This window comes from Corvus cornix, chromosome 1 (assembly GCF_000738735.6).
Source record: "Corvus cornix cornix isolate S_Up_H32 chromosome 1, ASM73873v5, whole genome shotgun sequence".
Classification (NCBI taxonomy): Eukaryota; Metazoa; Chordata; class Aves; order Passeriformes; family Corvidae; genus Corvus; species Corvus cornix.
The window spans coordinates 77,597,596-77,623,904 of record NC_046332.1 but is presented as its reverse complement, the minus strand read 5'-3'; the positions used below and the strand labels follow the sequence as shown (position 1 = coordinate 77,623,904).

The following is a 26,309-nucleotide window of genomic DNA, read 5'->3' as shown; positions in this document are numbered from 1 at the left end:
ACTGACAACCCCCCACTCCCCTCCCCCCAAACCTAACACCACACCCAAACGGAAGAAAGCAATGGGAGAATTCATTCCGCATTATCACTTGGACTTTGACAGTGGACTGCAGCAGCCTTAACCCAGCAGAAGGTTGACTCATTCTTCTCTCTTCCAGGCACTGAAGGGAGTAACCTGCATGTCAGCTACCAAGAATCTAACTGCATCTGAGACTAACAGAGCAGATGCCTTCCTTAAGCAGTGAGATGGAAGGCCTGGCTTCAACTGGAGAATGAAAAACACTCACACTAGTTAGATTTTTTGCTTTGTGGGGGTAGAGGGGTATGAAAGGCATCTGATAAAATCCTCCAGAAGAAATAGTTCAACATGATCCTCTTCTGCCCTCCAAATTATGGAAAAAAAACCCAAAACCAAAAAACCTGAACTCCTAAAGCTAAGAAAACCCCCACAACTAAACCACAAAACACCACTGTGTGACTGGTCTTCAGCAGAATTATTTCAGCAGAAGAGGGGCAAATTCTGAACCTGAAGATTTAAGACTGCTACTAGGAAAACCTATTAATACATCAAGCTCTTTTGGCAGTAGAAAGTAATCCACAGACTGAAAACATACATTCCTAAAAACATGTATTTACAAGAAGCAGTATACAGATTACGACTGGTGTCACAGTTCAAAAATATACACTTGTTCAGCATTCTGCATCACTAAATACAGAGGTGGGTGAAAAAAACCCCCACCAGATTCTTTTCCCCACTCATTTATAAATTCTGGGGAAAATGGTATAAACCCCAGACATTTTGTATTCATTGTTTAGTTCTAACAAAACCAAGGAGTTTCTGAAACTTATAAATGAAATTAAAAACATGGTAAAGACATTTCAAAAGAAAAGGAATTCTTGAGGAGAGAATTTATGCATTTCTAGATAGGTCTTATACAGTTCACAGCTTTTACAGAAGACAAATTATTTTATTATTCCAATTATTTTATAAAATGTTTCAAGTAAGATTTCGTACAGCAGTTAAAAAGATGTTATAGCAGTGCTGGAAACTGCAACCAGATCTAATCAGATAAAGTAGGTTGATCAGTCCTGGCTTATACCCTTTACTGTAAAATTAGGAGTATTAGTACTGTATTAGGAGTAAGAGGGCAAACAATTCAAACATTCTGCTACGAAAACTTGCTAAGAATTCAGCAAACATGAATATAGGCTAGGGGTGACCTATTTGGCTATTTCTTGAAAGCATCCTTTCTTGCGATTAATCAGAAATCCAGGACCAAAGCTCTTCTTCACAACATTCAGAGCACTTAAGTTCAGTGCCTTATCCAATTTATTTCCAGTTAAAATTAAATTGTAGTTGAGTTGAAACTCACGTGGGAATCTCAAACACTATTAATCTTTTAGTTAAGGCTACCTGTTAACCAGAACAATAATGGGAAGTCTCCAAACCATTCTATAAAGTAAGAACTGTACTTTATTTTACCACAGACCACTACCCTACACTATTACTTCCTAATATTTCAAAAACGCTTTAATGTCTTCCTCATTACCCTGACTTTTGCAGAAGATAATATTTTTAATGTTTTTAAAGCTCTACCTACAAGACAAAAGTGATATTTGAAAACAAGCTAATCAACTCTAAAAACACTCCTTTTTTTTTTTGTCCTTCACCTGATCTTTCACCTAGTCTAGGGCTAATCAAGACAAGAATTAAAATATTGTCACCATTGCATTTTTGAAGAGTACAGCACCCAACTAACTGAGCAAGTCCCATGACATTAATGTTGAGAAAGGATAACGTGCTCATAACACACCTTTAATTCTCTTGTCTAGACTAGGATTTAAGACAACACAGCTGCCAAAATGCATCCAACCCATTGACAAAGAAAGTGTTCAAGTTGCACTCATCACTGTAAACTGTACCTAGACTATAGTGTTTGCCTTAGTGTAGCAAAAACTGAATACTAGTCCTGTATTGGAAACCTCTGGAAAACAAAACCAGAACAGAACAAAACAAACCCAAACCCAAAAAAAAGAGCAGAAGCAAGCTAATGAATAAGAGAGCCCATAGAAGCAGATTGCTACAGTTCTTGTTACCTTAAAATCTTCATACAAGTCACTACGTGCCAGGATAATTTAGCACTGCAGTCCCAATTGCTTCCCTATTCTCTCTCAAAATGTTATCATCACATACCACCTACACAATTTACAAGGAGGAAAAAAAATTGTTTGAGCAACACTTGCAATGCTCCAGAAATTAAATAACCAGTAACCCCAGGTTTTTTCTTAGGTACAAGAAATAAAAATCTGACATTCAATTAGTAAGAAGAAAACTAGAAAAGAAATTTAATGGAAGGATTTAATGATTTTTTTTGAGAGATCTATCCACTCAGACATTTCACATTTTCATCTAAAAACTTTCAGTAGCCAAAGAATGCCTATTTTTGAAATTTCAGTCTAAAAAGCATGCCTGATAACATAAGAGCTTTAACTAAACATAATGTTACCCAGAATGTTTCATGTTTGACCAAAGAACAAGACTTGTTTCTATCCACACACTATCCAACTGAAGAATTATTTTGAAAGAAAATATTAAAGTTACTGCCAACTGTGCTGGCTATAAAAAACAGTATTTAAAGAATTACTGTCCTCTCAGCAAAACAGAAATTCAAAGGCAAAAATTTCAAAAGAAATTCTAACGAGCAATGACTTTTTAAAATAAAATTTTCCAAATATTCACAATTCTGTGTCGAAACAGCCTAATGAAGAGTAAGATAGAAAACATTCAACCCCAAGCATTAATGCTATATTACTGAATGAAGTTATGAAAGCAATTAAAGTCACTGTTATATTTGGTCTTTAACACATTAAATAGCATTTTTACAACACAGACACAATCAAGCAATATTGCACAACCAAAAACAAATTTAAGAAGTCTTGCCACATACTGTTCTACTATTTGACACTTGCAGCTATCCAAAAATTATCCACACATCTCTACAACAACATAAGCTACAGCAGCAATTAAGACCCAAACCCAGAAGATGATGCTAAGGGATACAGGCATCTAAAAAAAAAAAAAAAAAAAAAAAAGCACCATACTCTAGACTAGCACAATCTAAACTAAACACGCATACAAAAGGAGCTTGCCTACCTGGCTTTTTCAATAAAACTCCAAAGAACACCTAAAAAGCAGGAGGGGATAAAAATATTTATATTCAGTGTTTGTATATGAAAACTATCATGTCAGTTTACCTTACAGAGAAAAACAAGTAAGACTTAGGAAGGAATACCTATTGTATATCTGGACTGAGCTGTGGGGGTGGTAGGGAGCAGGGAAACAGCCAAAAAAACCCCCAACACATTGGAACATTCTGGTTATAAGCATTGTCTCCAGCTTTCACATTTTCCACTCAAAGAAATTCAAAGTAATATGAGTATTTCAGATTATCAAGAATGTGAGAGTGGGAGAGTGTAGGGGGGAAGAGTCAAGAGAAATCTGCAAGTATGTAATTAAATTCAAAAGTTACTACAGGAAAACATTAAAGGTTATATGTTCTGAAGATGCATGAGCACCTTGAAATATCTGAGTTTAAGCCAAACAACTTTAAAATAATCTTCTATAGCTTAAGATTGCACACTGACAGAGACATTTTTTAGAGGATTGTCTGTGTATGACTTGTAGGGACCTATAATTAGTTCATTAATTTCAAATTAAAACCAAGGTAGATTCACACACGCACACACACAAAAAATTCAACTCTATACAATGCTTCTTTTGGTCTCTAAAGTTACTTTAAAAACATGAGAGCACAAATCTGAGTTTTACTCTATTACAGACACTTTCCATAGGACAGTCTATGTATCAGTTCCCCAATAAAACACAAGAGATGGCCAGACAGCTGAAGGTTCTGATATTATATACAGAGAATTAGGTATGACTGACTACTTGTGTCTACCACTCCTTTATATCTCTACAGATGTTAAAGTATTTGCATTTTGTTCTTATAAATTGATGAGGTTGCCCCCTGATAAACAGCTATCCACAGGTGCCCCTTAACCAAGAAAAAAAGAAAAGAAAAAGGGAGACCAGTAGAGTTCTTCTATTGTACCTAAACATGCAGAAATGTTTGTTGAGATTCAGAGTCTGTTAATCTGTTCTTCCAATGAAGTCCTAAATTCCACCTGATGAGTGCACAAGAATGGCTCGCAGCTTTTTACCTTACTCTGCCTTTTTTTACCTAAAAATGAGAACTCAAAACAATCCACTACATTAAGATTATTGCAAGAAAAAGAACTCTTGCTAAAAAAGACATAAGGATTTCAGTCTGTGCTTATTTCTGCCATCTCTACACAGCTAGCACCTATGAAAATCCCTAGACATTTGTCAAGCTTTGCATACAGTACACGTCAGAAGAAACAGAATTTTCCATATTTCACTTCTACTAAACACTTCAGTGTTTCTTCCTGAAAGGCTGAAGCTGTGTTTTTCATTGAAGGTGTTACACCAGTGTTCATGAAGAATTCTCTAATTACCTTTCAAAAGTAGAAAAAATACTTTCTTAAAATAAGAATGCAACATACATGGAATTTCAGACAACCGAAAAATTCAACCTTGTTTAAAGAGTAAATAAAACCCATACTTCGATTTCATAGTACTTGGAAAGCAATATTTTCAACTAGACTTTTGAGCAATTTGTAATTTCAAATATAGTTTTCCAGACTTAATCACCATTAAGTCGCTAAATACATCAATTATTATTGACTGAAGATGCTGATTTCACAATTAATAAATTTCAATAATTACATCTCTTGTATGTTTTAAATTACTACACAGAATCCCTAGACTGGGAGGCAGATTTTCATCCTGATCATAAACCACAGCCACAAAGAACATTCTCAACTCAAAGACATATTTCCGTGATATTTCATAGAAATATATAATTTAGTCTGTATTTTCAGCCAATCTAAATAAAATAAATTTTCTGGTCTTTTTCTTCCAGAGAAAAAGCATTATATTAATGAAAAAGCGTTTTTTTCACTACTTGGAATAAAATAGCACTTTTGAAAAATACTTTAAGTAGGCTCTGTTAGTCTCTAAAACATGAACACAACACTCCTGTACTTAAAGTATAGGTCAGACATCAAGAGAAATTACTGCAAGTGAAGAACTCTGGATTAACTCTGAGTTTGTTCTTATTTCTAGGCTCTAGTTTTCTGCTTGAATAGAAATAATGATACTTTCCTATTTCATGGGGTCCAACTGAAAAAAAACCCTATAAAAATGCCTGTAGTACAGATTGAGAAATTAAATTACTGAAGGGCTAAGCAAGCACCTAGAACTGATATCCAGTGAGTTTTAAACATACCTTCATAATAGAAAAACACTGGCAGTCATATTAAAAATTAAAATTCAGTATTTGACAAATACCAGCAGATTCTCTTTAGAGAGCTGTCTAATCACACAACAAATAAACACAAAAACGTTAGAAGTCACCCAACTCCTTTTTCCACAAAAATAAAATTTACACTACTTAATCTGCATACTCACTAATTACTTCTACACCTCGACATCCAGCTGGGGGGGTACCACTTCCAATCTGTTCTTTTGACTGCTTCTCTTCTGCCTTCAGTGCAGACCTTCGCTGGCATGGGCCCACTCATCCAATTTAGCCCTGCTCTCACAAATAAAAGGTTTCTCCAGAAAACAGCTCATTCTGAAACTATGGTGAGTTCTGTCTGCAGCATAAACAAGAAAGTTCTTTGCTGCCAAGCCTGTAAATCCAAGTAAGAAGGCCCCAGAGCTGCAGCACCTACCAAGGCACAGGTAACATCCTTTGTGTACGACCTCACCAGGAGGCAGTAAAGCAGCAGTTGATTCTCTTTATCCTTCTTGAAGACAGCAAGTAAGTAGTCTTCAAAGCTACCTTATATACACTCCATCTTCCCAACAGTACAAACCCTCAGCGTATGCAAGAATCAAGAAACAAGGCTTAATGGATATACTTGGCACAAGCAAGGTCCAGAAACTAGTACTAGGTGCCCAAACAGGGTTGGATCAAAGCATTTCAGATGAAGCATGTGGAGAAAGAAGAATGGCAGCTGTGATTTTGTACCACCATGATCCTTCATCTAATTCTGGCAGCACTCCGTGCTGCAGACAACTCCAGCCCAGAGTACAGCGAGCACTTCTGAAAGCTTTTCCTCCTCCTCCTCTGTCTAGGCAGAGCTGCTGGGGGTGCACCTATCCACTCAGAACTGGCAGGCTCCCTTCTGGAGGTAAAGCACCTGGACTCTCTCTTAGAAAGATCTAAACAATTTTTTTTTTTTTTTTTACTTTGAAAAGAGGAGTACTGTTTACATTTACAACATTTCCCAGGAAAGAATTTTAATTACCTGTTTAAAAGCCGTGGAGACGTCCCCCATTCTTGACAAAGCTGTGCACCACGACTGAAGGGGATGCAAGGCCTACACACACTCGTCAAGGAAGCTAAACTTCATCGTTTTGCCATTAGGGGAGTTCTCTGCAAGCTGGCAGAGCTGGATTTAAGACTAAGCCTATTTATGCACTAATATTAAATAGCCATTTAATGAGAACAGAAACTAGAGTGGCAAGAGTGATCGCAATCTCTTCTAACCACTAAGCTTCAGAGTAAAGTGAGGGTCCACTTGTTTCCTCTCCTTCATTCATGAACATGTCATTCATTCCTCTAAGGTCACTCAGCTTCATCAGGTGGTGCGAAAGAGTCGCTCAGCTTCACTGGCCTGGTATGTGGTGCTTAGATCAGGGAAGCAGAAGACTCAAGTGTGCATCTCTTAACCCAAAGAGGGAATTTCAACTGGCTTTTCTGCTTCTTGGGAGAGTAATTAAAACTACTCTCTAATTATGGTATAACACAGGGATTCATTAATCCAAAAATAAAATAAAATAGCAAGGACAATATGTAAAATGCAGAGATAACTACCAGTTACAGACTCGGCCAATAGGTTTTCAGGTGCAACTAAAGTTCAGGGGTTTTTATAACATGGTTTTGTATCAATATAAACATAGTGTTGTCATTTTCAGGTACATGTTATCCAAAACCCCTGAGTAAACAGTACTATGATTAATCGACTTGCCTTTCTGCAACTGTAAATTATAATTGAGAAGTCCTTGTACAGATGCATATTGTATCTGTAAATATGCATTTTTCAGGTTCAACTGGTAAAAAGTATGCAAGCTTAAGTCTACAGCACATTAGGTCTTACACTGCCTGTGAACTTAAGTTCCAAAACATAACACCCCCACCACAACCCACAAACATAAAATCAGGGAAGTTAACAAATAAAAATCTGGTACCCTTGCTGAAGCTACATCCTTTTAATGCACCATATTCCTTTCAACTCAATTAAAATTATCTGGGCTTATTAAAATTTTCAGGATTTCAGCTGCACTTAGATTACTTTGCATAAATGTATGCACAAACTATCTGACCAAAAGCCCAAAGCTGAAGTCTTGCAGTAAAAGAGCTGGCAGATGAAAAGTAAGAGCAGCATTTAGACCCACTCTCAGCAATGCTGAGTCAATGTAACTATGGAAGTACAAGTTGCTTTCTATTCTGCTTCACCTATCTACAGCTCGTCAGCTGGCGTTTGAATGCAGATGCTCCAGCGCAAGGTACAAAGCAAGCTGCAAAAGCCACAGATATAAATTCAGAGGCTAAATTAATTTATAGTGATGATTAAACACGAGAAAACCAAAAGCATTTATTAATGAATAAAGTCTACCCAAATTACTTAAAGAAAAAAATGTTTTTCTGTAAGGTATGTGTGAATGATAAGGATGGAAGGATACCGAAAATGTGTTTTTCATAATAAGTTCAAAATAACTCCATTACATTGGTCTCTAGAAATCTCCCCTGAAAAAGTCAGGACACACATTAAGAAACACCCACTACGAAAAACTTGCAAGTCTTTAAAAATAGCAGCGCTTTGCCTCCTCCCTCCCCTTTCCCCTACTCACCCTCCTCCCCAATTTCAAAATACATCTTCCCCAGGCCTTGGTCTGGAATGGCAGTTTCTGTGAACAGACCATACCCGACCATATGATTAGCCATTATTATTATCATCACCTTTTATGCTCTACTCTACATTAAGATGCAAATCCAACAGATGTGGTCCAACTAAGTTATTTACAAGGGCTTCCCTTTCAGATGTCCAAGCCAAAGCTACAACCAGTTCTGCCATATAATTACAGCCTCTCTCCACGGGCAGTAACAGACCTCTGTCTGTGATGATCTGGCCAGCGGCATTTTCTCATCTACGCTCTGGTTCAAACGGTTGCTATGATTTCAAATGGTGCATCTACCCTTATTTTAGCGCGACTGGCTGCATTTCAGCCGCCGACATCTGACTGATTGATGCACATCTAAACAACGCAGCGATTATAAAAACAAACTGGCAGTAGGCACCGGTGCTTCACCACCGTGGGCTAGTTCCTAATAGAGTGGCTGGCAACGAGACCGTGGGAAATTTAAGAGAAACACCAGCATACATGAGGCCTAACACTCACAGCCGTCACTTCCACCGAGAAAGAGTGTGGCGTCCTGCACTTTTAAGAGTGGGAAGTTAATGGAAATACCTATGCAGGTATCTGAACAGGCAGATCTCTCGTCTGCCGCACGAAAGCATCCAGGTGCTTCCCCTGCACATCGGCCACAGCACGTCCACCAAGAAAGTGCACTCGAGGGCTGGCTGACACGATGCAACACTGGGGGAACTGCTTTTCTGCCCCCACGGTTCCAGCCTCTGGCCCGATTCTCCACCGTATTCCATAAGGGGAGCACCCCAAAGTCCCCGCACACGCGACTGGGGGGAGGGCGAAGCGGCGGAACACCGGAGCCCCGGGCCCCTACCCCTGCTCCTCCACCCCCGGCCGGCGCCCCGCCCACAGGGAGCCCGGGGCTGCGGGCGCGGCACCGGAGGGGGCGGCGGGATGGGGGGGGGAATGTCCTGCCGCCCGGGGGAGGGAGGCGGGCGAGGGAAGGGAGCCGCGGGGCAGGCACCTGAGCGGGCGTGGGCAGCCCCCAGGCCGGAGATCCGGGCACCGGGGCGGGGGAGGAGGGCACGGAGGGGGGGGCGGGAGGCCCGCAGGCCCCGGCGGGGCGGGCCGGGCCGCAGGTGGGCGTCGGGCGCGGCCGCCGGAGGAGCGGCCGCCGGGCAAGTCACCTCTTGACGCGGATGATCTGGTCGCGCATGGGTCGGATGTCCTGGAAGCTCTGCTGGTTGACCAGGCTGTAGACGAGGATGAAGCCCTGCCCGTTCTTGATGTAGAGGTCCCGCATGGAGGCGAACTGCTCAGTGCCCGCCGTGTCCAGGATCTCCAGGACGGAAGGGGAGGCGTCCACCTCGATCTCCTTGCGGTAGAAGTCCTCGATGGTGGGGTCGTACTTCTCGATGAAGGTGCCGGTCACGAACTGCACCGTGAGCGCCGACTTCCCCACCCCGCCCGAGCCCAGCACCACCACCTTGTACTCGCGCATCCTCCCGCCAGCGCGGACCGCCCGCCCGACCCGCACCTGCCGACGGCCCCTCCTCACCCCCCCGCCATCGGCCGCCCCGCCCTGAGCCCGCCGCCGCAGCCGCCTCCGCTCCGCTCCCCGCCCGGCGGATGCTCCCGGCCGCCGCGGCGGCTCCTGGGCGGCGCTGCCGGCGGCGGGGCCGCGCTCACGGGCTGCGGCGCGGCCGGGGTGGGGCAGCGGCCCCGCCTCCTCCTTCCCGTGTCGCCACGGCAACAGCCAACGGGGCGGGACGGGGGAAGAAAGAGCGGGAGGAGGAGGAGGAGGAGGAGGAGGAGGAGGAGGGCGGGCACAGCTCCGTCACGTGGTGCACCCCCCCTTCCTGCCCCCGGGCGCGGGCGGCCGCACGTTGATGCTGGCGGGCGGTGGCGGCGCTGCTGCTGCTGTCGCCCGTGTCCCCTCCCGTGCCGTCGCTCTCCCGGCGCCGTCGCCCGGGAGACACAGCGTTCCCCAGCCCCGCTCCCCGGGCCGGCTCCGCCGCCGCGCGCGCCGCTCCAAGCGGGAAGGGCCAGCCGGCGGTCACGCGCGGGGGCGGGACGAGCCAATGGGAGCGGGGCCCGGGGCTCCCGCGGTTCCGCTTCCCGGGCTGCGGGGCGGCGGCTCCGGCGCGGTAAGTTCGTGCCGCTGCGAACCTGCCGGCACTCCGCAGGCCGGAGCTGCCCGCGGCCCCGAGTGAGTCGCGCTCCTGGGTGTACAAGTCAGTGCGATCCCATCACATCCATGGCAGTGATTCGGCGCGCGTTGGATGCTTGTGGACGCACTGCGGTCCTGGCTGTGCCTGCAAGGGGGCGGCCGGAGGTGTTTGTTGCCAGTGGGTGCCTGCCTTCTCGGCCCCTTCGGACAGAGAGAGGGCCAGAAAAGGTGGTGGTACAGTTTGGAAAAAGTGGTCCATCAAAACAGTAAGGAAAATGAAGATGATTGATGAGATGGAATTCACAGTTCCTCATAGTAATCGGTATCACTCCGGAAAGATGCTCACACCTGTATGCTTCTCTTTGTGCTATGAGACAGACTCCTTAACACTTCTTTTTTCTTTTTTTTCTCAAACATAATTGGTTGGAATTATTTGATACAGGGAGTAAAGACTTTGTTTCCATTAGAGGGTTAAAGGTCAGCCAGAGCCCTTCGTCTGCTGTTCAGATGCTTTCCGAAAGCTGTCGGAAAAGGAGCCCACTCCTGGTGCTGCATTTCTTGTGCTGTTCTTCCCACTGCATTGTCATGTCTTCGTCTGAAGTAAGGCCCAAGGCCTGCTTTAAGCCCAGTTCTGCTTCCTTGTTGGCTTGTTTCCATGTTTCCAAACCTAACAGTGGCAGAGGCATTAAGGGCTTTTTGGAGCACATTTGTCCTGTCCAAGTCTTTTGGTTAAATGGTTGCCATGTGCAATATTTTAAGCTTTCCAGTGTTTTGCTTGGGCATTCTATTTGGCTTTTCTGTGTGTTTTTGATTTGTTTGTTTGTTTTGTTGTTTTTTTTTTTTTAATTGCAAAGCTTCAAAACAAATTTATCTTAGTGGGATGGCGATAGCTTTGGTATGTTGAGAAGAAATATTTGCTGGCTTCTTGCAATTTCCATGTCCAAAGTTGCCGAAGCAAACCGGAAACCACACGTTTGAGTGATTTAAATAGATCAGTACCAAAGAGGTAGACAATTTTTTACAGGACTGTCAGAATTCATTTGTAAATGTTGCAGAGGCTGGTCAGTCTACTCAGAACTGAGTAATAGTTTCAACAAATAATCTAATTTCTGTTGGTGACTTGACACCTTCAAGTATTAGAAATGAGCCTGTAAGAACATGTAATATCACAAAATGCAAGATACTGCATGTACAGATTAATAACTATTTGTAGTGTGAATCCAGGAACCCAGCAGAGTAATGGGAAAATACCTGGGTTTATTAGTCAATGATGAAAGGAAGCTGCCAATTTAATGTGGTTGTGAAAAAACTCAGTGTGACAGTGGTGTGCACACAGTCAAGCTTCTGGGTGACTGGTGAGACATTACTGTGTCCAGTTCTGATAAATCATGTCCAGGAAAGAGGAATTTGTACAGAAATACTTCCAGGAGGGTTACTGGAGATGAACAAAGCTTATCTACAAGAGTACACTGGGAATATTTGTTTGATTAACATGGGAAAAGCAAATACAGGGGAGGGTTATGAGTAACCAGTAAGGCAGGGTGGAGTCAAGCTCAAGCGAGTAGGCCTTTGAGCTAATGAGCAACACTGATGGAAGAGCACAGATCTAAACTGATTATAACCTAGATAGAAAACTAAGCCCTGTCTCAGTGCAGTGAGGGTTTCATCTTCCATGAAGAACAGTGAAAATGGACTTATCTAACAGGCTTTAAAATGTGTTGTGCCTCAGAATAGGAAGATTACGTGTAATTATACAAAATAGATTTAAGTGATCAATGTTGGAGGGAGGAGTTTTGGGCCTCCCTGACTCATCCTGAGACCAGAGCAACCTCCTGATGTTCGGCAGAAAAAAGCTGTTCTCAGAAAGAAAGCTGTCAGCTGCTGGTTCATGATGAGGAGGGTGGGAAGGCAACCATTCAGAAAGGGGTGACAGGAGTGCTCCCACTGAGGAGATTTACACCAGGTGTTCAGTCTCTTAGATTTGATGGGCAGCAAAATGTTATTTTACTTAATAGTGTATGCAGAGACCTGAGGAATGTAGAAACTGGAAATACAGAGGAATGGTGTATATACAGTATGGAGGATGCAAAAGAAAATGTAGGATGGTCAACTGGAGGAGGTGCTGGATGCTATGAATGGGTGACTGTTCCCAAGGATCTCGGAATTGCTGTTGTGAGGCTGAACATCTTGTCATTGCCCTGTTTTTCTTGCCTTCATTTTTGATTGTGATTCATCTGGATGAGAACAACAACAACATTGAAAATTCACCTAATAAGTGCTGGAGGCTCAGCCCTAAAAACAAATGCAGTATCAGTTATATGGAGTTATTTATAGTGAGGCAGAGAACATGGGGTCATTTAGGTGCTGCCAGTCTTTTTTTATTGCATGTTACTTATACTTCTGCTATTCTTTACTGAAGAACGGGAGAAAAAAAAAAGATAGTAAATTGCAGGGAAAGAGAAACTTCCTGCCACAAGAGATTGAATTGAGCAAGGCTTGCCAGGCAGATATCTCAGCCCACAGCATGCCTTCCCAGCATGACTTCCTTTGTAGCTTCTCACAGGAGACTCCGGAGTCATCTAGTGCCCCTGTGCTGTACAGCTGGGCTTTTGCCGGCTTCCTAGGATTTAGAAACTTCAGTTTTATTGCTCACTTCTCAAGTCTTTTTATGTCTTGTATCGAGCTGTCTTATTTCAAGCTTCAGTGGCCTGCGGCTTACTGCACTATTTTATGGAAGCCTGGAGTTTCTCAATAAATATTGAATTTTTATCTTGTGCAGAAACCAACACACTGGTTTGTAATTTTTTTGCTAGCTATTGTAGCCTCTGACTATGCGTTAGGGTACGTATTTAAAAGAGGAAAATAGCCTCTAATACCTGTTTCCATTCCAAAGCCAGGGTTTGCCAATTCTTTGCTACTAACAGTATGAGTTGCAAGATGTGAAGTGTAGCAGTATGAAAAAAGGGGGAATCTGTAGTTCCCTCCCTCTGAGAGCTGATGATGGTCTTCTGACCCTGAAGCACAAGAAAATGTGTGAGACAAAGCCTGTCTGTGCTACAAACTCTTCTGGTGTACATTTGTTTTCCATGGTCAAGTGTTCTTACAAGTGTGTATTAGTAGAAGAACATGATTTCCTGTCCTTGCTTACCATCATGTCTTTACATTCAGGCTGTCAATGCAGTTCTGTCATGGATTTCTCCTAGCCATATGTCATTACAATATTCAGGAAGCATTAAGGATTGAGATTTTGCTTAGTCTTTAATATTTCTTGCTAGATTAATTATCTTAGTACTGTCTATAAAGTTGGTATCAAATTGAGGATGCAACTAGCTGTAGTGAAAAGTGACTGACTTGGCTTACCCTATCGTTAGCATTTTCAGGTGATCACACTAGTAATTTCCCTTTCATACTGGCAGTAAAGTTGTCCTTTTTTTTTACCAAGTGCAAAATTGTAGATGTTTGACACCTTTGTTCATGCTTTCTAGGTGAGAGCAGAAACGATCTGAGTGTACTTGTGAAGGCAAAGGAGGTTGGACTTCCTCCGTCATGTCTGGCAGCAGTCGGGTGGCAGCTCGGATTGCCCAAGAGCCCATCAGTGACAGCCAGCACCATTTCCAGCCTGATGGAGGGAGTAGGATTTGGGATTTAACTTACCACACTGGAAGAGCATCTTACAGAAGCAAGGTTTCATTAACTTCACTGCTTGCAGGCCAGTTTGGGTTTAGCAGGGGTTTTTTGTTTTGTTCTTAAGCACATCTAAGCCCTTCTTTTGGAAGGTATGGTGAGTGTGCTTTAGTTTTGCAGGGGTGAAGCCTCATGTGAGCTCTGAGTGAGGTGACTTTTGTGTCTGTGTCGAGCCTCACTGAAGTCAGGGGTGCTCTGTGCCAAGATGAGATAGCAGCTCTCTACAGACCTCACTGTAAGGTAGAGTCGAAATCTATGGTGATGAATTACAGTCATCATTACATGTCTGCATTGGCTGGGGCCAACAGCTCCCTACATGCAGGGATTCATTCCTGTGTGCTGTCCTGGGCTCAGCACCCTAGGCTGGTAAATTAGGCTGATCTGTCCAGTGTAGCAAGTGTGATGATCATCAGTATTGCTATGCTTTAGTTCTGGTACCTGGTTTTGGGAAGACAATTCACAAAGCTGAGGTAAGCACTAGGAAATTCTTGGCAAAAGTGAGGCTTTAGCACTTGGATTCCCAGCAGCCAAGCATGCTGAGTGGGGAGATTTTAAACCAGATGATTGGGAATGTTCTTTGGTCAACTCTTTTCTCCTCAGTTTTAATTGCTTATAGCCTTCACTTAAGCATATTTAGAGTCAGAGCACCAAAATCTGAAGTGATCTCTTGCACTTCCTGTGATCCATAGGGGTGAAAGCCGAGCCAGCTCTGTTAGCTCCCTGATTCTGCCCAGACCCACACTGCCTTTCTCCCTCTGACACCTGTCCTGGGCCATTTCAGCTCACTGAATTTGTAGAAAGTGAATCCAGACTATAAATACAAATTGTTTTATAATTGCTAGCTGCCAGGGGCTCAGCCATGAAAGAGGAACAGAGTTAACACCATCCTCAACTTAAAACAGTTTAACCCCCCATCTATTGATTCCCAAGAGACTGGTTTGTGTTGTGAAGGAAAACAAACGAGATTACATTCCAGCAGAACGAGATTCAATTAATGTATTTTACCTTACAACTAGAGAGGACAACAAGTGTGAACACAATTACTGTGGCTCCACCAGTAGATACTCATTAAATTGCTGTACCTGCCACTTTCAATTGTGTGATCCAGTCCCCAGGGTTTGGGCTCTTCTGTTTTTTTACAGTTTGAAAGAAATGGAGACAATAGGAGTAGACATACCAAAGTCTTCTCTCAGTCATAATTTAATTTTCTAACCAGAAAGGAGCATTAAGGTGGCTTCAGTCCCATGGGTTTATTTCAAAATTTGATAGGTCTGCAGATCCCCACAGCTTTCTCATTATTGATCTTTCCTAACATTGCTGGTTAACTGTCAAAGGAAGGGGATCACTTTTTGAGTGGTAAGACTGATGATATTTTAAGTATTTTATGCAGTCAGATAGCCATCCCTCTCATGTATTAAGGTCGTTGTGTTTAATTGAAGATGGTGGCTAAATTAAAAAAGAGTAATTGCTCTTGCCCCCTCTTTTTATTAGTAGTAAAAATTTGATCAAACCATTCCCCAGAGTGCCAGGAAATCTAAGTGAAAATAGTATGAATTAGCTTGTGACCTGATTTTTACTGGTTTTGGTGGACTTCTGCTGATCTATTATGGCATTTCACAACAAAGTTTTCCTTGCTTCCCATAAAGCAAACAAGAAACCTGGATGGTGCTATTAATTTTAATGAAAACTTCCACTGCGTGTTTAAGTTTTGTAAGAAATACTCTTCTACTAATAAAGTTAGATAGCTGTTGTTCAGATGTAGGTTCAAAACAGGGAAGTCAGTTTCAAGATGTAAAAGACCACAGCAAAATAAACTAAAACTAGGTGATTTATTATTCTATTTGACTCTTTCATTCTTTCTCCTTATGATGTTCAAAAATAAATCAATCACGAGACTTAAGAGAATGTGAAGACAATGATAGTCTGTTTTTATTAAGATACAAAAGTTTTGCAATATCTGTCACAAGTCAGCCTTTTTTTTCTGAGTCAGACTTGAAAGAAGTCCTTCTTTATAATAATCAGTGTATAAGCATCAGGGACATGTATTTCATAAGCATTAGATTTGGAGGTGTCAATAAAGAATATTACAGTTACAATAATATTTTCTTTTTATGTGGTTATTTTTAGCAAAATACTCAGAACTGAAATTGTAAGATGCCTTAATTGCTCTGAGTTATACTGTAAATTAAAATAAGATTTCCAATATGCTTTTCACATAAAAAGGGGAAGCATTTAATGTTGATTTCATGTAATCCAATCATAACTTAGGTAAGTTCAATTTGATACATGTACTAAAACCAAGTAGGTAATTTTGCTGCATAGCCAAAGGGATGGATTTGTTCTGAATGTTTGTATTTGTATCATCTGTTGTAGGGGAGTTGGTTCTCTGCCAAGTATCCCAATCACAGTGGGAAAGACCCTGAAAGGGTCCCTGAGGAGAGGCAGGTTTTAAGGGTGGACATGGAGAGGTAGGTTTAAAAGGGGTAAGTCACTGCCTGCGAGATGTGACAGCCCCTGAAAAAGACTCAGCTGCCAATTTGCCAGCAAGTGCTGACCCTGTCTCTCTACACAGAGAGGTGGACAAGTGTGCCCAGCTCAAGCAAGGGCCCTTCCCTCCCTCCCTCCCTCAGTGAATGCACAGATTGGAGCTAATTCAGGGGCTCTAGCGGGGTGGGGAGGCAGCTCTCACCTGTACAGTAATTTGTCTCTTTCTACATGAAGGTCTGGAGTTTCCACTTCGAGGAGCTTGTTGAGCCCAACCCCTAATTAGTGGAACAGGAAGTTTTAACTAAATGCTTCAGAATCATGAGGTTTATATATGATTTTTATCAACACAGGAGTTAATAACTGCTGCCCTTCAGAGATAAACGTTAAAGGCCTGAAAATCATTGCCTCCCAACACTGACTATTGGTTTCCCTTTTGGTCGTTAGTTATTGTTTCTTCTTTTTGCTGCTTCCTCATAGATTGTTTGGATTTTTTTAACAGAAACCAGGAATCTCATGTTTTTGATTCCAGTAGCTGATGCTTTAAGACAACCCAATATAATAAATGTATGATAAAATCATTCCGAAGCTGAAGAAAAGATTCGTGCAAGGCAAAACCAAAAGGAGCTGAGTTTGTGAGGTGTACAAAGCTCTCATACTCTTCTTTAGGTCTTCAGCGCTGTACATGAATGCAACACTGTGACTACTGTTTTCAAGCAACCTTTCAGAGGTGTCTTACAGTGGGAGGTGTATGCAAGCAGGAGATCTGCATATCCTACTTTAAGAACCACAGCTCATTTACTTGAGGAAAATAACACAAAGATTTAGCTCCAGCCCCTCTTGGCATTTCCTCTTGGGCCTTCAGTGGGGGGTGATACAACTGCAGATAGATGCTTGCAAAATAATTTGGGAGCAACCCACACCACACCAAACAAATCCATAATATTAGATTTTTCCAGAATTATTTTGGGACTTTGAAATAGATCTGGTCCCACTGCACAGAGATGAACTTTATCAGGATAGCTTTTCTGGGACAGATTGCAACAAGATTTCCTTGTGGGTTTGGGATGAACATACGGGGCATGTTAGATGACTGATGAAAATGCTAGAACTACTCCATGACAGTCTTCTCAAGGTGGTTAGTGCCTGTGAATTTCTTTCTTTATTCTGGTTGTCTTGTCATCTTCCAAGACAATTTTTCCTCACACAATTTTTTTCTCCAGTTACTCAGCGAAATTGTTAGGAATGTAAATGCCTGAAGAACAGGCTTTTAAAATTGTTTTCTTTTCCTCCTGAGATAGAAAAGGCAGCGATGAAAAATGTTGGGAGCTGAGGATTGGCAAAAGGTGCCAATCCAAGCTTTATCCAGAGGAAAGATGCAGCAGTCTGGGAGGTTCCAGGGGTGCTCCTGGCAGGAGTAGCAGAGCACAGAGCCATTCCTCCCTGCAGCCAGTTTGCTGTACTAGCAGGCATAGCTGCAGGCTGCTATCAGCATAAACCTCCAGCTATTTTCATTTCATCAAAAGAAGTGCAAAGTTTGCCTCTAAACAGATAAAAAATTCTCTAAAAGAGTCTTGGGTTTTTTCAAATAAGGGAAAGATGCAGCGAGCCAAGCCCTGTGTCCTGTGCCCGTGTGGGTAAAGGTGTGTGGAGAGGCATCAGGAAAGGCTGAGGAGCAGCTTCTAGGAGGCTGGGTTGAAGCTGAGTGAACAGCTGGATGTGAGCCTGTATCACCAGCATTAAGTTAATGAGGGTCGAGAGCCTAAGGCACACAAATCCAGCCAGGTCTCCTTCTGGAGAAGGAGCTTTGGCAGCACCTTGGCTGCCAGGGATGGCGGCAGAGCAGGGACCATCAATGGCCAAGGGATGCTCAGGGCAGAAACAGGCAGGTGTATTGCAGGCAGGCTTCGTCTCACCTCAGCTGCCTCCGAGATCTGTAGGTGCCCTGTGGGAGCTAATCAGCCTCCCAAGCCCCCAGACTTCTTAATTTTACTGATTTAAAAATAGCCTCAGGCTCCTTAAGGGGCTGCAGCTGAGGAGACTCCCTTGTAACTCAGCTGGCTGAACAGGCCCTGTTAAACTCACCTGCTCCCTCAGGTCCCCCACAAGGATGTTTTCCAAGCGTGGTAGAAATAGACATTTTTACATTTCTGTCTTTGCATGCATGCCGATTCCTCCATGTTTTGACAGAAGGACACATGGCACAAGGAGATGGCTACAGGGGGATGCCAGTGCTGGCATAGAGCAGAGATTTGGCAGAAGAAATCAACAAGGACAAGCCAACAGGACTTACTGTAGAGGCCACAGACTTCCCTTCTTCAGAGTTACTAACGTCTCAGAGGGATCCTGCTACTTCTCATGCCACAGGTTAGGGGACTTTGGGTTTTATTTATTTACAGTGGTACCATTTTGCATGTGCAGGAACAGGATAGCTGGTGAGGCTGTTTGGATTCTGCCACAGGATCTGTTGGAGGAATGAAGACACATTCCCCATGCTGTGCCTCTGAATCCTCTCCTGGGCCTTCCCATTACCTTCAGCTCTGCCAGAAGGCTGAAGGATGTTCCTGTGGTAAATCTCGTAATCTGTCTGCTGGACAAAGCACCAGGCACCTGAGAAGACCTATGGCTTGTTGACAGCCAGCCTGGTTATCCCAGTGGTAAGTGCCACAGACAGACAGACACACCCCTTGGGATCCCAAAAGAAAAACATTATATTTAAAAAGATGAGATACTTCCATTTCTGATAGATAGGGCACTTTTCACTGCAGAGCAGCTACCCACAGCTGCTGCACAGCACCGGCAGTGTCCATAAACCCACACACTAGCTTCTCCTAATACCCTGCTCAAGTAACCCAGCCCGAGTCTATTCCTTTCAGCTGTGCATCCAGCTCCAGTAATAAGTGTTTAATCCCACTGAAGCCCACCTGCTGCAGGTCTTGCTTCTGAGGGACCCCACCACAAACTCTGGATGTTTCAATGGGTATCACCCCCTGTGAATGGGAGCTTCTGACACCACAATGCTGCAACATGCATTTCTACATAAAATTCACCTTGGGACATGTTTCCCTTGCTGAGCAAACTAAATCCGAGTTCTACAAATGCCACATCTTATCAGGGCCATTTTCTTTATCAGTTTGATTGCAAATTGGCTTGAGTCTATAGACTCCTAGAGCATGAAGCCACATCCAGCTAAGTCTTAGAAGCTGTAAACTAAAGGAGATGGCAGCTGTTTCTCTCTGGAGCATTCATGAGGTAATAATAGTAACAATAAGGGGAAGGAAAATAGAGCAGTTTCATTGTGATATTTTTTAGAAAGTAAGGATTCCATTGAATATAAAATTATCATTGATTTTAGGCACTTTGATGGACTAATGTTTGGTTTTAGTGGAGTAATTTTCTGAGAAGAGCAGAAAAAGCTGTGTCAAGAGGGAACAACCTTCACTTTGTATAGAGAGGTGCTGCTGGGTAGGAGTGCTGGAGTCCTTTATTTTAATGGGATTAATTATATTGCACAGGAAACCTGGATTTGAAAGCAGTTCCTCTGATACATTCCTCTTCAGGAGTAATTACCTGCTGCATTCACCAAAGCTCAAAGGCTGATCTTGTATCGCACTGGATCATCTGCACTATGGCTAAAATTAAAACAAAGGGAGAGGAAACAAATAAGAAAGGATGTAAAACTCCCAAATGTCAGGTCTAAAAGAAAGTCCTTTCCACCAAGATGCAAGGTGGAACGCCTTTTAGAGTGAACATCTGATGTAGTTGGAGGTGAAACACAAATAAGAGAATAATTATGCTGCACTTGGTTTCCACCAACTGGCTCCTCACCACATGATGTCCCCTGGCTGCTTTACACCTTCTGCTTACCATGGGGTTTCCATCATACCCAAAGACCTCTCATCAAAATTTTTCCTGTGGACAGCATTCACTAGGAAAGACTGGCAAATTTCTCTGGCCAAATTATAGGAAGCAGAAAGCTGCTTCTGCTGCTGAGGTGGGGGTTCGTTTTCAGTCAGCCTGCCCCATCTCTCTTCTCCCTGACCATAAAATGTTGGACAGAGCAGATGAGACATTGCCTGCATGGAAGTCAGATCCTCTCTAGGAAGGCTTACACGACTTTACCTTCCATGCAAAACAAATCTGTAATTAAATGATGCTTTAAATGCTCAGGCTGTTTTGGTTTCCTGCTTTAGTTATGAAAATGAAGTTCATTTGGTCAATTCCACAGGAACTGACTCACAAAGGCTTCCATAACCTTGCAAGGAACTTCTCTGTATGGTCAGGAACAGCATGGCTCTTAATTTGGATCCAAGGGTCTCCTAAGGAAGGCCAGCAGAATCAAGTGCGTGAAGATAAAAGCCTCTGTGCATGAATTAAGACAGGATTGGCTAATGTTTTTCCTTAAGTAGCAAAAGGACATTTCCTCCCTGAAGATTCTCTAAACACTAAAGGGTGCACATTAATGTGCATGTGTAGTGCTGGGGAAAGGTGTTTGATTACTGTAGAACAGATCACTTAAATCATCTCATCTTTTGGGCAGCGTGCTCAGTCTGTGGGGGCAAGATAAATTAGTTCATTGCACCCGTTACAATGGTGCTGCAGCGGTGCAAGGACCACAGTGCGCTCCCCGAACACGTGATGCTGTAAAAGCCTATGTCATCTCTAGAATCAAAGGAAGAAAAGGGGAACAAGATGCTCTGAAAAAACAACCACCCTCAGACAAAAATAAAGGCACGGAAGCTGGCAGGTGGCATGGGGTTCCCATGGTGCATGTATGCTTAGAAGAGAAGTTCAGGTGAAAGCCTGAGCAAGAAGGAGCTGGAGGCAGGATTGGGAATGCCCAGCACCCTGCTGTGTGCTCCAGCTTGATGGAGGAGGGGTCACACTAGGCATCTTTGTAGGCAGCAGGGCTGGAAAGGCTTCAGAAGAGGCAATCCTGCCTAGAAGTTAAATGTTGTTGCCCTCTGGCAAAGCCTCAGTCACTCTCCATTTGCTTATACAGGAAGCCTGGGGTTGAATGCAAAAGGCCTGAATTTTGTGTGGTAAAAGCATGTTTCTGTTCTGCCTGCACACAGAAAAGGATGCCCAGAAAGAAACTATTGCTACTGTTCAGGCAATCCATACTGTGCTACATCTGGCAAATGGAGTGGCTGCAAGTAAGAAAGTGCCGAGCTGGCTGACAATTGGATTTAATTTGGTTTCATTTGCTTTATAGGCTCTCTGTATAGAATCATAGAATGGTTTGGGCTGGAAGGGACCTTTCAATGTCATCTAGTCCAAGCCCCTGCCATGGGCAGAGACATCTTCAACTCAACCAGGTTGCTCAGAGCCCTGTCCAACCTGGCCTTCAGTGTTTCTAGGGATAGGGCATCCACAACTTCTCTGGGCAACCTGTTTGAGTTTTTCATCACCCTCATTGTAAAAACCAGAATTCCATCTTATATCTAATTTAAATCTATCCTCTTCTAGTTTAAAACCATTATCTCTTTTCCTATCACAACAGGCCCTGCTAAAAAGTCTGTCCTCATCTTTCTTACGGGTTTCCTTTAGGCACTGGAAGGTGCTCTAAGGTCTCCCTGGAGCCTTCTCCAATTAATCACCCCAACTCTCTCAGCTGGTCTTCACAGGAGAGGTGTCACAGCCTCTTCATCTTCACGGCTCTTCCCTGGACTCACTCCAACAGGTCCACATCCTCCTTAAGTGGGGGACCCCAGAGCAATCAACCTTACAAGTAAGTTGGTGAGAAAAACACCGAACAAAAGTTCCCATACATACCTGCAACTCCAGATAAAGTTGGACTTGAAGAAGTCCAGCCTCTCTCATTATCTAACTAAAAGGAAATAAAATGAGAAGTCCCTTGCCACAGCAGGAGTTGCGTGCGTGCTTCTACTGCTGCCCATAAGCATTTACCATGGATTCTGAGATAACAGCTGAGGAATGGGCAGTACCATCAGCCCAGGGACTTACTCCAGTGATTGGTCTTGCAAAGTTCACACTCGTGGAGGAGTGCATTGATTTTCTATTAGAAGAGTTCAACCTCATTTATTTCCTCTGGAATGGGTATAAAGTAGCCACTTTCAGGGTCAATAGAAATGGGAAACACTTCCTTTCCCATCCTGTAGTTAGAAAGTCCACTGAAATCTGCTTAAGGCTGATTTTCACTTTTTTCCATGTGAGTTCTCTTTCACTTGTACTTGCTTATGTAGCTTTTCTTTTGAGGCCATCTGGCTTGAGGAAGGACACAAGACGGGACTCTTGCCTTTCATCATAGTTTATCTTAGAAATGAACGTGTAGGCTCTACCATCGCCTGTCCAAGGAAAGCTTGTTATCAAGACTTAGAGAAATTAAAGCAACGTAACTAATTTGGATAGAGTAGGGTACAGTCATTTCACATGTTAAACAGAACAATTTATTTGCATACAGGGACAGTCCATCCCATTGCAACTGCACTCAGCCTGTGTTGTACTGACAACATCACACCTTCATTGGCATAATAATTGAATAAAGTCCATGTGGAAGTTAAGCCTGAAGAAATTATATCACATCCTCAGGGGTTACTATATTTCTTCATTCCTCCCTACAACATGGTAACACGTAAGAAGTGCTTGAATTTCTGTTGTCAATTTTTTTGAGTTTCTCAAGAATTTTATGAACTGCTCTTTAGCAGTTTTACATCCATGAGCACAGGAACACGTTAGGTGACATGAAAAAAAATTCTAGGTACCATAGTAGGAGAGAAAAAGCTTAAATATGCAAGCTGAACATCCTCCAAATACCTAAAGAGAAGATCAGGATTTTTAACTATCAGACCATTTAAGTCAATCTTATGATTTTGTGATTCCTTGTGCATGATAGCTGTTTTAAAATCTATCAAAACCATCGTCCTTTGTGAAACAGGTGGGATTCATTGACTAAACTCATCTAAGGTGTTGCAGAGTATCTGAGATACCTGCATAGGGCTGGCAGACTTAACATAACTCACCCAGGCCCGTGCTCCTCCATAGCAGCAGCTTTAGGCCAAGTGGGTACTCTGCAGTGTGTCATCTGAGACTCCACAGCTACAGAGAGAAAGCTGGATCCCACTCTAGCAGCTTTCCGAGTGTGAAAAACTTGCCCACCAGCAGTCCTGAGCTGTGCTGTCAGCGACCAACCTTAGGATCTCTGGATGTGCTCCCCTGGCATTCAGTGCAGTGGCTACAACCATAAAACAAGGAAGTAAAAGCACTTCCTCGTTCTAGCCCTGCGTGGAAAGGAGAGGCAGTCATGGCAAATGCAAGCACAGCTCAGGCTTAGCATAGGCAGAACCTGCATGACCATCCCTGGGGGCTGTTCCTACAAGGTGAACCTCACATCACTGTGGTCACCCTTGCCACCTCCACATCCTGGCATCTCTTTGGTCTGGTGGCCCTCTGAGGAACCACACAGGCCACACCTTGACTGTTTTGTGACAATTAAGACTAAGGAAGACAATCACCAGAATTTGTTTTCCTTAAAAGTAGTATCCAAATCCAGCCCTTTGAAGATGAGAGGAGCAGGGCGTCTTTCCTGTAGTGATTTTCCTAAATCATAAAGCCAAGTGTCTTTTCCTCACACTGCAAGAAGCTTTGATGGAAATAATGCAACTGCAACCCAGCATTGAATAAGCAGCTCACACCAGTACCTTCCTTTTATGTTTCTTAGTGTTGCATTTTTTTTCCCGTTACAGCAGAAGGTATTTTCATGTAATGAAACATGTAATTTATTTTCTACAATTTCTATGGTTTCTGTAATTACAGAATTAGAAAAATAACAATTTAGAACACATTTCCATAATTTATCCATTCACAAATAATCAAACTGTATGTTCTATACCTATGTGCTCAAATACATTACATACCAGCAATAATGCAACAGCTGAGGTGATTTTGCTCTCACACACACCCACTCCAGCAATAAAAATCATCTTGACCCATGTAAAAAAGCCTCCAGAACTGTCAATTATATGACATTAAAAATGCAGGCTACTGGAAAAAATGCTTGGCTGAGAACTGATTGCAGGCATGAAGAACATGGTATGCTCAGGTGACCGTTGGATCAGATGCCAAGGAAGGTTTTCAGTAATTCCAGGCAAGGTTGGTTTTTTTTTTTTTTTTGGTCCCATGAATTCATGCAATAAATGTCAGTGGCAGGAGATTGAATGCCTGCACTGCTGCACTGTCGAGCAGCCTTGCCCACAAGTCCTTTTATCTCTTGTCACCCACAGTACGGAAGCGTTGGGTTGTTCCTGGGCTCTCTTCTGGAGCAAAACAACTCTTTTTGAAAGAAAACCCAGTTGCTCTTTCAGTAACTTCAAGAGTCACTCCCAAAGTGCAGCATGAACAGGGCTCAACCAGTTTTGGCTTCCTTTGCTGTATACAAACATGCAAAACTATCCCAGCAGGCTCTGATCCCTCAAATGTCACATCCCCTTTTGTTTCATGCTTTTAATTCCAGTGGACTGCAAAAACATCCCAGTCCTCAGATTACTTCAGACTCTTGAACTGACAACCACGCAAAACATAGAGAATAAGTCTTATGGCCATGGCTACACCATGTGGTGCCAGGGGAGGTGCATGGCCAAGCACAGTGCGTGTGCACCTGGGCAGTCTGCTGAGGGCCAATGTTGAGCACCAGGACACTACTGCAGCCCTTGGCCTGAGGTGAGGGCCACAGCAGTGGCCACAGACTGGCCACAAGGACGTGCATGGCAGGGTGGGAAACTCAAAGGTTTCTAAAGGCTCTTCTCTAGAAGTAACTTGCTTCATTTTGGAAACCCTGACGTTGTCTGAAGGGGGTATGCGCTGCACGTGTACACGTACAGATACTGCGGGTTTGCTGTGGGCCCTGAAAGCCTCACAGCTTCCATGAGCACTTCTCCACTGCCAAGAAAGTGTCAAAGTTGACAAGAAACAAAGCAGCTTTTAGACAAGAAAAGTGACATGTCCTGACCCTTCTTGGCAGCTGACAACTGTCCAGGGTGGGGTTCAACATGAGAAACTATCAACAGACAGGCTTCCCACTCCTGAGTCATTAGGAGTTGAATTTTAATAATTTGCTGCTTCTGCTCTACAATGCCCTTGCAGCCCTCTAATGCTGCAGTCCTTCCCTGTCCCTGCAAGTCATCCTCTTTCTCCTCTCCATCCCACATACTCGTTCTCAGCAGGCTTCTGGCTCAGTACGTCTGTGATACATCCAAATAGACTGGTTGACCTGCTGGTTTTCCACATTACTTGTGACCTTGGGCTCTTTTCAAACCAGCCCTGTGCTGATGAAGCGTAGACAACTTTATGACACAAACTCTTTTTGATTCTGCAGGAATTGTATTTCCTTTCTTTAAAGCATTTAAAAAAATAAATCAGAAAAGGCAGTGTGAAGAAACCACGGAGCTGCCAGCCAGAGGTTTTAATCCCTCCTGTCACTAGCTTGCCATGCAGTCTCTGCCCATGGGTACACAACTCTCCTGTGTTGCTGCTCTCCCCAGAGGAACTAGCAGATAGCAGGGATTATTTACTGGTGTAATACTCTTCAAGATGTAGGTTACGAAAAGAAGATGCAAAGGATGTGCCAGCAAAAAAACCCTGCAATGGTCAGGCAACTGTGAGACACAGCCCCGGGATAACCAGTGCCTGCCTGCACCCTGGCACGCACGGGCAAGCAGGAAGGGCTCAGGATGCTGTTGGAAGCTGGAGCCGTGTGGCGCAGCATCCTCGGCAGGAGAAGGGCATGGGCTTCCCCATGTAGCATCTGCATGTCCTGCACCTGGGGACTGCACTTAAGGATTTGTTACTTGAACAAGCAATTAAAGAAAAAAATAAAATTTAAAAAACTTATACTTCTTAAAAGACTCCTCCACTTTCTTTTGGCTATTTTTTGTTACCCCGGGCTCCTCTTCCCAGAGCCACGCCACGAGAAAGGATCTCCCCGACTCCGCTC

General features: G+C 43.3%; 1 protein-coding gene across 1 annotated transcript in view; it reads right to left on the bottom strand.

Moving 5' to 3' along the window:
* RAP2A (RAP2A, member of RAS oncogene family) overlaps positions 1–9,547 on the bottom strand; it is a 31,035-nt gene extending 21,488 nt beyond the window's left edge. The window contains exon 1 of the mRNA XM_039558311.1: positions 9,207–9,547. Within this exon, the coding sequence (XP_039414245.1) occupies positions 9,207–9,520 (314 nt within the window). The 5' untranslated portion in view covers positions 9,521–9,547. The remainder of the gene's footprint in view (positions 1–9,206) is intronic.
* Between the last annotated feature and the right edge of the window lie 16,762 nt (positions 9,548–26,309).